The sequence below is a fragment of the Lupinus angustifolius genome, chromosome LG06 (genome assembly GCF_001865875.1).
Source record: "Lupinus angustifolius cultivar Tanjil chromosome LG06, LupAngTanjil_v1.0, whole genome shotgun sequence".
Taxonomy (NCBI): Eukaryota; Viridiplantae; Streptophyta; class Magnoliopsida; order Fabales; family Fabaceae; genus Lupinus; species Lupinus angustifolius.
Window position 1 is genome coordinate 4,014,939 of NC_032014.1, and position 12,368 is coordinate 4,027,306.

General features: G+C 30.2%; 1 protein-coding gene across 2 annotated transcripts; it reads left to right on the forward strand.

The window, feature by feature from the left end:
* LOC109349113 lies at positions 8,961-9,946 on the forward strand. 2 transcript variants are annotated; one of them, XM_019589793.1, is made up of 3 exons: positions 8,961-9,257; positions 9,348-9,386; positions 9,480-9,946. In XM_019589793.1, exons 1-3 carry the CDS (start codon positions 9,056-9,058, stop codon positions 9,611-9,613), a joined length of 375 nt encoding a protein of 124 aa, XP_019445338.1. In that variant the 5' UTR covers positions 8,961-9,055; the 3' UTR covers positions 9,614-9,946. The 2 variants fall into 2 exon arrangements, with proteins under 2 accessions (XP_019445338.1, XP_019445339.1); XM_019589794.1 differs by having other exon boundaries at positions 8,962-9,257; positions 9,483-9,946.

Below are 12,368 nucleotides of genomic sequence, written 5' to 3' on the forward strand. Positions count from 1 at the left end.
ATCTATTTTTAAAGTTCCCACAATTTGAGATTTTTATAGATAAAATGTCAAAATAATTAAATATGTTTAGTAATAATATATAATTATATATTATTGTTCATTTCTCATTGTTAATTACATTTTTAAGAGAAAATAAAAAATATTCCTATATTATCCTTAGTTTAGTCTACTTCATCTAAATTTCATACTCCCAAACAAGAGAGACAATTTCCTTCTTTTTCTCTTCCATTCCTCCCCCTTCCTAATCATTTAGGTTTTGTTTGGGAGTTAAGAAGGAAAGGCAAGGAGAGGGATGAGAGGGTAAAGAGGGGGAGGAAATGAAGGAGAATGGAGGGCAAATCCAACTAAACCTCTCCCTTGTTTGGGAGTGTGGAATTAGATAGAAGAGGATGAAGGGTTAATGTAATACAAAAATACTATTTACCCCCACCCCTTTAAAAAATCAATAGTATGTTATGTATTATATGTTATAGAATAATACTAGTAAGGGTAGTTAGGTAATTTGACTTATTTTCATCCCAAAACACCCCAATTTGGGGGAACTAGGTATTTTGGCATTTGGCGAGTTTGAGGGGTTTGAAAATCCTTCAAAAGCCTCCCCTCTCCTCCACTAAACTCCCAAACAAGGGAATCTCTCTCCTAAACCCTCCTATTCCTTCCCCCTCCAAATTGGTACTCCCAAATACACCCTTAATCCATCTCCTTCCCTTTCTCTCTTAATTCCCAAACAAAACCTAAATTAATAGGAGCAAGGAAACCTGGATTTAGAAAATGAACATTAGTCGAAAGAAATCAAGTTATATGGATTAATGATCGTGTTCATTATTTTAATATATTACATCCATGATAATTATACAATAATCGTTGAATATCTCAATGAACTAAGTTGAGCTTTCAATTAATTGAGCTTATTGTTAAAGGAAAAAGAAATCAATCCCTAATTAGCTATGAAATCCAACCCAATGCCTAACTTATTTGTAGCTATTCTCACACGTGAATTGGACAACAAAAGGTGAGTGTAGTATTATAGAATTATAAAATACTCTATTTTCACAAAAATAAATAATATTAAATTAAATATCAGACAGAAAAAATAAAAGACAGTTGAAAAGAAACATGAAGAAGTTATTTGGAAAAATAAAGACATTTAACTCAGAAATATAAAATGCTCAAATTTGCCGTTATACATAATTGTAATATAAAAAACATACTAGAATCTCATATGTATAGGAATCTCATAATATCTCCAAAGCACGAAAGATACCAAAAATCTCACATGATTTGATGAGAATTCCTTAATTCTGAAGCTGTAGAATGAGATAAAGATGCATGTTCATTTCCCACCCAGTGATACCAAAACGCCTTCTTCAACTTCAATTTTAAAATTTCTTGAAATGTAGCCAAAGAAAATGTTTACCGACATATTCTCTCAGCCGAACTATTATAAGAATCAATCATTGTCATTATTGCTTGATTGTTTAAAACATCATTATTACAAGTTTTAATTAATGAGAATCACTTCTACAAATTATGCCACTAATTGGGAAAGACCGTAACAATTTACTAACAAGTAGCTAAGTACAGTAAAAGAGTAGAAAATTCTCTAATAGATCTTCTTCCTAATTCTTCTACCCATAAATATCATATTTGACATATGTCACCTTATTGTAGTTAGTAGAAAGATATATCATTTTTCTACCATACATACAGCATTAGATCCATCAAGTTTTAATGAAGTTTTGCAATAATTAAAGAGATTTATTACTAGGTTTAGTTTTATTAAATAGGACAACAATTATGTTTTTTTGTAAATCATTATTACGGGCCATTCACTTTAACTTTTCATGACGTGTTAATAAATGAACGTATTTTGATAACAACATCAATTAGTGTACCTAAACTATAAACAATAACAAGACGATGGTGTAAAAACTCATACACCGTAAAAACTCATACACTACCAATGTACTATTATATTAATATTATTACATCCTTAATTTAATTAGTTTTCAAAGGATACAATGATAGATATTTACCTTCGAGGACCAAAAGTTTTGAAGTTAATTTCTTTAGTTACAAGACCCTTTTTGTTACTAATTTTATAAAATTATTATATTACTCTAACCAATTTTAATTTTTAATAAATCAAATTATTATTATTGGAGTTTTAGATTTTTGCCTAAATAATAGAATTATAATTGAATTGAGAATTCCATTTCTATCGTCTAAATATTTATATAATCTAAACATAATAATTGCAATTCAAAATCTACCCTTTCATTTTCACATCCTAAATGAAAATTTATATTAAATGGTGGTGTAATGGTGTTTGTTAGAAAGTAAAACCTACTAAATTTTTTATTGAATATATTTTGTTTAGATCAATCTATATAATCTCAGATAAACCTTCACAATGTACATCCCTCTTAAAATTTTTATCGAACATATTTTGTTTAAATTCAGTTAACAACATATATAGTGTATTGCACAAAGGTGATCCTCAGAACCAACCAATAGGAAAACTAAAAAAAAAGTGAGATATATTCATAAGTAAATTAGGTTATCTGAAACACTATGATTGCATCAATGTTTATCGATGTCTTCATTAGAGATATTCTCGCCGGTTAATTGGACAGGGAATCATGAGGTGTCACGTGGTGTCAGTTAGAGGTGTTTGTGGACCTCACCTCATCCTCAACCTTATATTCTACCCATTTCACTTTTAATTAAATAATAATATTAGTGTGCTTAGTCTATTAATAAAGGACATAGAATCTTTGCTTAGTCTTGATTTTGCAGGGGTTGGTGGAATGCTAAAGAGCTAATGAACCTCCCACTAAAACACAGAACAATAAAGCGTAATTATTGGGAGAGGGTTGATGCTAATAACCAATGGGATTTATAGAAAGAAGTGACACGTGCCCTGTTCTTTCATACGTAGTTAATGATATCTAGTTTGATCATAGAGGTAGGGGAAATACTCTCCTCTCCCATTTGGGTGTATCAATCAATGACCCATATATTTTGATAGGACAAAAAATACTTAATTGTCCAATATTAAAATTAAATAATATTTGGTTTCATTTTCATGACCAATTAAAATATAGGTTCTACATCCACCTCTAATAAAAGTTAAATTTTGTTTCTTCACAATAACATATATGTAATATTAGTCCATAAATGAAAAGGTTGATCTGATAGTGTTTGAATAAATCAACAAGAAAGATGGTTGTGATGCTTAAAATAGAGGTATCGTTATTGTCTTATTGATGTATCTATTATGTACGTTGCATTTAGGGATTTTCTTTTACTGTGTGTGAAGTGAATAAGGATTGAATATTACTTTCTTTTCTCCCTCTAAAAGGAAGTTATGGATAATATTTTCTATATTGAATGTCCTTAATTCAAAACTTCTTTTTTTATTCTTTAAATAAAAGGATGTTATGGATAATAATTTCTATATTAAATGACGTCCTTCAAAACTAGTACTATATGCTATTATTATATGAAATGGCTTTTGACCTAATAATGATAGGGGCACGAACCCCCCACTAGGAGTTATTGTCTTATTGATCCCCATATTCATCCTAATCCTATTCTGCCTAGCTGTTGTTTAAGAAACAGGAAGCAAACAAATGATAAAGGTTGGATGACTATGTTTGAATATTAATTTATACAAATTGAATTATTATATAGATAAACATAGTTACAATAATTATCTGTTAACATATAGAATTGAACTTTTTGTCTCGTCGCGTATGCTCAAAGAGACGTATATAAAAGGGCATATATGTGCCCACAGGAATGCCAAAACCGAAATTTCCATAAGGAACAAGGCAAAGAAATCCCTTAACAGTTCTAAGTAATTCACCTAGAGTTCTTTCATTTGATATCACTTACGCTTTTTTGTAGGTATTGTCCGAAGTTATTTGATATAAATTTAAAATAATTGTCATTATATTCTCTATTATATTCTTTGCAATTTTTTTCACATTTCATTCTACTATTATTTTTTTCCTCTTTTCACAATAATCGAGTGTGAGGATATAAATTGATAAAGAAGTAAGACTAAAATGGTATCTTGGATATAATATATTTTCAGGTTTCATATGGTCATCCAATAAAAAGAACAGTTTAATTATCTATATTTCTAATGTTTGTCAATTGCTTTTTTGTCATAATAATTTTTAATTTTCACATAATATGTCAGATTATTGTTGGGATGCCTTTCTAGTCTTAATAATATAAAATTTTCATTGGAATTTAGATCCTATAATGATGATGATATTAGTGTCCCACGATCACGTCATGTTTTGATATACAACAATTATGAGCCATAGATAAGTATATAAATCTTTGGAAGAATATTCGCTAATCATGTGTTGATGCATTTAATAAGGCCAATTATATTGACCAAAGTCCCATGTGCATAGTTATTCCACTTGACCTAATTGGATAAAAAAAAAAAGAAATACTAGTTGACCTTATTGTAATGAAAAACAAATACTCCTTGACCTTATTATTGTAATGAAAAACAAATACTACTTGACCTCATTGTAACAAAAAAAATAAAAATAATCGAATGCTAACGCACTTAAAGATGCAAAGACATTAATCTACAGCTATATAATTGTTTAATTACTTCCATAACACTATTTAAATGTAGAAACCAATTCCTCCTACTAGTGTTAATCATGGTATTATTAAGCGAGGCATGAAAAGGGATTATAAAATATGTATTTCTTACAAAGCTAAATATTATGTTATAATAAACTTACATTCTCGAACAATACATTTTTTATTTTGAAGTTTTAATCTTTAGCTTTAGTGTTCCATTTGGTATCACAGAATGAGGGGGAAAGAGAATTAGAGGAAAGAAGATATAGAGAAAGATGATTTTTCTCTTATATAGTTTAGGAAAAAGTTTTAGAAGAAGCAGTGAAATATGTGGACCGGATACATTTTTTCTTCACTCATTGGGTGAAGAACCGTGGATAGGAAGAGCAAGAGAGAGAAAATATATTTACTTATCTTTTTTATTATACAACCAAATAATATAAAAAATTACTTTAATTATCCTCTATTTTCATTCCATTTCTCATATATTTTGCTCCTATTTTCTCTCAAATCAAATAGAATTATAAGGAATGAAATCAAGAAAACGCAGTTAAATATTACGGTATTCATTATAAATCAATGAAGAAACATGAAAAATGAAGAGAAAGTAAATGTGGGAATTGACTTTCCGAAAACCCAGAAAAGAAAAAACAAGGCATTTCCACCAATAAAATAACGAGGCACAGACAAGGAAATGAAAGAGATCATTTTCAAAGTCAGAACTAAGACGAACTTCTTTTTCAATAAAGATCACCTTTACTATCTTATTCTATGATATATTGTACATGTTATGGATAAGTACGTACTATTTAAGAAGGTTTTGAAATCTATTTGGAGAAGAATTTGACTACGTAAATTATGTTCCTAACTTGAGAGAGGTGTCTAAATAAAACTACAGACACCAAACTAATGTCCTTACTCATTCACATCTAGATAGAATGGGGAAATAAGGGTAAAAAAGCCCTTGGCGGATTGTGGTTTAAAACAATTATAGGACATGACCTTTTTAAGCTACCATTTTGAGCCCATTGGCTGAGCAAATATTTGAATTTTAATTTGATGCCAACTTTTCTAGGCCCCTTGTAACATCTATATCTTCCTCATGTATTTTGATTGTTATCCACGTCTCCAAAGCTTTGCTTTCCTCCATGTATAGTTTACCATTATACCATAGGAAGGGAAAACCGCATATAATATGTGTAAAAATCATTGAATTTATAACACTGTCATACATTTTGAAAGGGAATAAAGTACATTACAAGGAATAGAATAAATAGATGTGTTCTGTTTATGGCTATATGGAGAGTAATATTCATTTATGGCAAAGGAAACCACCACGTATCCTAGGGTAGCTAAAAAGAAATAAGTTGCTTTCAACTTTTGAACTTTAACATTTATGGTCGCATAAGTAACTATGTTGTGTCCACATTTAGCCTATCATTGCAGCAACATCCGATAAAGAAATTATTTTTTTAAAGAGGTGCTCCTTTGGCTGCGCGGTCACTGTTGACATAGCACTTTTACTTAACCCCACTTACTTTTATTCCTTGGAACCAATTATGTTTTCTATTGTGCTTTGTTCCAGTACCAATGCCTCAAGGTACAATCTATGGTCATGGAGCATGGTTTTGCCACCATATCTCTTCTAATTATATTTCACTTTATATATTAGTAGTATGCTTAAGCAAGTAACTATCTATCAATTATGCTAATTGTATGTTATTTTAAGCAAAATATAAACTAATTTAGACATAAGATTTGACAAATTTTTATGTATGTATATATATTTTATCAACTTGTCTATTTTTTAAGGATATAGGGTTCAATAGTATAGAGTGAAATCATTAAATTCCTATAACGGTATCGGTTGGTACAACCAAATTTTTGGAGGAAATTTGAAGTTCCAATTTTATGCCGACACAACATGCAAGTTGGTGTTTCCCTGTTTTTTTTATGGCTGTAGTTTTCGTTTTCACTTTTAGAATCCCCTGAGGCCTTTGCAGTGGACCTATGGTTCATATTAATATTCTAGCGGTTGGTGAGTTAGTTGTTGTTGTATCATCCCTCCTCTTCCACTCTTGAAGCATTTTCTTGATTCCTCAACACATCACCCATGCTAGCTTTTTATTTATTGATTTACAATTAGAAGTTTTTTTGTTCAATTTACAACTTTTTTAAATGGCTTGATTACATAATAAATCCTTTTGATCAAAACGAACTTCATATTGGAATTGCCCAATCACGTACTATTCAAGTATGGTCACTTTTTTCTTGAACAAACTTATTATTATATGGTGATGATATTAATTAAACTAATTACATAAACTTTGAGCAAATAGGGAAATCACTTTATAGAGATACTAATTACTTAAAATTTTAAAACAACTGGTCCTTATACGAATCATAAGTTAGAATCTCTGATAACAGCATGATTAAAATAACCAAAATTCTAATCCGGTGTGGGAGTCAACTTACATACATATACATCATTTAATCTACCCCCCTGGTTGTGTCAAATGTAGGCCATTTGCGTCAAACTAAATTAATAATGATATTTTTTTGCCGTCTCATTTCGAATGATTGACAAAACTAAGATTTGACCTTAGTTATATACTTATGCCATTTGCCACTTGTCCCTTTAATATGACCCAGTGTTGCAAACCAGCAATGGCTTTAATAAAGAAGTTAAAAATTAATGAATGTCTTGAACTTGTTCTGAGATCGGCACAAAAGGCCTCAAACTATTTTCGGAGACAGACATGGTGTGTTGTTATTTGTTAGGCAAAGACCATGACTCGGGCTAATCTTTTTGTCCAATCAGTCGTAATCAAAACGACATTTATCCAAAATATGCCATTAAATATATGTTATGTCTTGGTTGGCACTTGCCTATAAGACAGATAACCATTCCATTCATGTAATCTTCTGCTTTCGATGTCATTGTTGGAATTTCAACTTCAATTATCCCCCACATATTTTTTCTCTGTTTTTAGAAGTGTAACATGCTTATGTATGCATGGAATCTTGGTAAAAACATAAGCCCTGCACTTTTGCTCCTCCAGCTTTCAGCTGTATCTTAAAGCTATACAAAAGATTTGAGTTTAATACCCAGAAGTTGTAAAATTAATTTTTCTAACATAGCAATCACAAAACAAAATTACTGATTTTCTAGTGAAAGAAAAATTTAAGCTGATATGCTTTGTTATTTTTAGGAAAGTGAGACTTGCCAATTCTAAAATTACACGAAAGGATGTTGTTTGTCCCCTTTTATTCAATAATTTTTTTCATATACATTTCCAACAAGATTCAACTCAATTATTAGAGCATCCATCAAGTTACTAAATTACTGATGCATCGATAAGATTTGATGAGTGCATTGAATTTTTTGTCATAAAGCATACATATCTAGCCCGATGCATAAAGATTTGATGAGTGCATTGAGTTTAATTTATCTTATTCATATGGTAAAACTCTTGATGGTTGCATCTTGGATGATGACTACATTTACCTAAAAGTATGAAGAATACAAATATTCTATATGTACTATTATGTATTATTCTCTCTATCACAAATTTAAAATAGGCATGTTCTTAATAAAATTAACTTACATTACAAATAAGTTGTCATAACTTTTAATGAGGTGGATATTTCTCATTACATAATAGTAGCATACAAGATTTTTATTCACTTTGATGACTCTAATTATTGGGTCGTTATTTTCTAGAAGCCGATTGGGCTTTTCTGTTAGGATTTTATGGGTCTTTATAACTCCTCAAAACTTCTTATTTAAACCAAGGAGCAACAGGCAGGCCTAGCCCACACATTATCAATGAGGGTATGATAGGTTTTTAAACAATCAACAATTGGTGACCCAAACAAAGTGAAGCATAGAGAAGGAAAAACAAACGCACCAACCAGCCATTAAAAAAGCTTTAAAGGCAAAAGGAGAAAGGGGAAGGTTGAGATTTGAGAAGAGTGAAGTAAAAGGAAACATTCAAACACCGAAAAAGAGAGTAAAAGGTCCAGTAAAAGAAAGCAATTCATTCAGCAGCAAGGATACGACAAATGATAAGGTCACGTGAGTAAATCTTCCAGTAAAAAAGGGAAATGTCAAAATAAAAAACAGTTTAATATTTATGTATCTCAGTTTTTATCATTTATAATGAATTTAAAGTATAATATTTATACAGCTTAAAAATTTATAAATAGATAGTACATCATTTATTTTCAATTGAAACAAAAATAATCCTAATGATATAATTACTTTTTAAGAAACTTTATATTTATATTTATGATACATAAATATGAAACTCTAACTTTAAATCCAAAAACCATATCAAAAGAATAAAATTCAAAATCATGAAACTCGCTTCACAACTTCAAAGTTGTGATACAATTATACAAACACCCACACTCTCTATCTCTCAGCCGCAACGCAATGCACAGACAGTCTTTGGGTTCGCCATCATCGAAGCTCTACAACAATGGAGGGAGCAAGGAAGAGGAGGTGGAACCTGCCAAGATTCACCGATTCTATTTTCCTTTACCCACGCCTCACACGTTCCTTCACCTTATCCCAATCCTCACTCTTCTTTGCTTCTTCTTCCTCTATCTCTCTTCTCACCCTCCTTCTCCTTCAGGTATTCATTCATTTCTAGTCACCATCACTGTATATAATAATATATCTCTTTAATTCATAACAATGAAAATTGTTCTTTATCTTTTTGCAGACCTGGATCAATTCACTCGACTCAGACATCATCACTTAGGTACATGGTACATTAATTTCCCACGCTTATTTTCGATTTATGTAGGCATTTTATAATATCCATAGATCTCTTTTGTTTTCTTTTTTTAAATGGTAGATTCAACGATGGAGATTAGTGAAAACATTGAGCAACATTACATGGATGAAAAAATAGGGGATGTTTTTGCACTCCGAAATCTTCCTAATTTGCAACAGATACGCCTTCACAGAAAACTCGCCGAATTTTAGTCGCTCTCTGAGCAACGCCACACGCACGAGCTTCACACGTGTTTCCTCCCTTCCATTAAGTATCCTTCTTCTAGTTCATGTATATCAGAATCGCTTCTGTTTGGAAACAGATGAAAATAAAAAAATAAATTCCATTTAATATTATATTTTTCATTTATGCACAGGCATTTTCAAGCTGGTAATTGTTTATGTTTATTAATTTTTTGTTATAAGTAGTATATGTGGCTCTCTATGTCTGTAGGTGGAAGGAAGGAATAAGTGAACGTAGGATAAGTAGGGTGTGGGGGCAGTTAGTAGTGGACCTAGTTATGCCGTTCACAGTGCCAGCCTGGAGTAATGTCAATTAGCATCGATCAGGTGAAAAGTTCTGTTTATCAACAGAACAATAACTCAGGTTAATACAGTAAGAGTTTTATATATGAGTTTTGGTCTCATCAAATTTTTTACATTGTTAATATATTATTTATTATTGATTTGTATTACTTTTGTTTGATAGTTAATGATAATTAATAAATCAACGGCAAATAAATTCCTAACAGTGTAAAAAATACTTACATATTAAATCATTTATATATTGCTAAATTATTAATGACAATTCAAAATATAATAAAAATGAATGCTAAATAATATATTAACTATACTAACAGATATTGTTACTATCACTTTAGTATTTACATCATTAATTGTAAGCAACCATGACATGACAATTCTATAGTTGCCATTTGTATACACACGTCTAAAAATTATGTCTCTCTGTGAAACAAACGAGCAATAATGCCAAATATTTAAGCTCTATATATTTATAATTATTAAATACAAAAAATAATACCAAATATTTAAGCTCTATATATTTATAATTATTAAATTAAAAAAACAAAGCGGACAATCTCATTTTCATTGATGGATTTTCCCATGTTATATAGAATAATAATCAATATTAATTGTCCTAATGCCCTCCTAATAAAATTTAAAGACTTAATAAAGATTGTTCAATAGTTGACGAAGACTAGTAGGTAGGGTTGGAACCGAGTCGAACCAGAGTCCAGCTCGGTTAAGCTTGATAAGAGTTAGCTTGGCTCGAAACTTGAATCGAGTTTGATACGAGTTATTATTTTAGCTCGAGTTTGGTTCGGTTAAAGTTTGCAAACTGTTTGGTTCAGTTCGAAAGGTTCATTTGGACAACTCAAATAATTAATTAAAATTTGAAAAATACTTCAAAAAAGTTTTATATATATATATGGATAGATATAATCTTATTTATATATATTATAATAATAATAAATAAAAATGTATGGTTCATAATAAACTTAAAAATTAATATATATATATCGAGTCAACTCATGAATCAAATGAGTTGAACTATATCCAACTCAAGTTCGGCTCGTTTATTTAACGAGCTCAATTTTCAGCTTATTTGGTTCATAATCCAAATTTATTGAGCTAAATAACAAATTGAGTTTCAAATGAATATGAATTAGTTCAGTTCATTGTCAGTCATATTAACATCTAAATATAATATAAATTTAGAGTTTGAGGTTCTGTATCCAAAAATGATACTGGATGAAATGGATAGTCGTGATATTTTAAATCAATTAATTCTTCCTCAAGATGATAAATGATTTTCTAATAAGGAAAAACAATTGACCAACAAAAAGATATTAATACAACGTAATATAATATATATTATTTACCACTATCCTAAAAGGGGTAGAAATATAGTAGTTTGGCCTTCCATGGATTTTGACTCAGCCTACTTAAGGTATGATCTAGCTTGGCTGGTTTGATAAAATAAAATAAAAGCAAGGCTAAAGCATTCTAAAAAGTCCATATATTTAAAAGGTTCAAGTCAAGTTTAAAAAAATTGTTTACTTTATATTTTTCAGATTAATATGTTATGTACATACATAATTATCATTATACATAGTATTTGTAAATATGAGTTCGGATGATACTGGCCACGTTCGTGTATGACTTCTTTCAAGCTAGTTAATTTGAGGTATGTCATAGTTTAATCTTTGTTTTGCATGCAATGCTTAATGACCTACTTACAATTGAATGCCAACAAGTGGATCATTCTTATGCATTATTAAGTTCAGGAATTAAGTCTATTATTATCATATCTTAGTCGAAATTGACCTAGCCTATTAACTTTGTGTGACTAAAATTAAAGTAACATATGACACTTCACTGAAATCAAGAGGGTGGCCGGAAGTTTAATGATGAATGATATTTTCAAAAGATATTATTAAATTGGATATATTTTTAAATGAAGCTCGATTCATTTGAGTAAGAAATTGATTTGTATTTCCTAATAACATTAGCTCGATTCTACCATTGTAATTGTAAGGCCTAAAAAGATAAGTACTATTTTTTAAACCCTGTCCAAATCTTAAGTTACATATAATTGTGTGTATATATACACAATCCAAGTGGCAAACAAATATTGGCGCAAAGCATACAATATTCTATTTTTTTGGTTTTCCTTTCTTTGTTAGTGAGGTTATATACTTTGACCATTGTTGTTGCGTAGCGATTAAGCTACCATTATTAGCGGATTACCTTGTCATACTCCCTAAATAATTTAAATATCTATTTTCTTTCCCTTTCAAAATTCACTGGCATCATCCAAAACCAACTTTGCCCACCATGACTTTACGTTGCGGTGCTCAGCAACAATTCTAATGAGTAGTTTAGTGCTACTAAACAAAGAAAGTAGGTACCAATGGTGTTGATTCAAGTGGTACATGTTTAATTT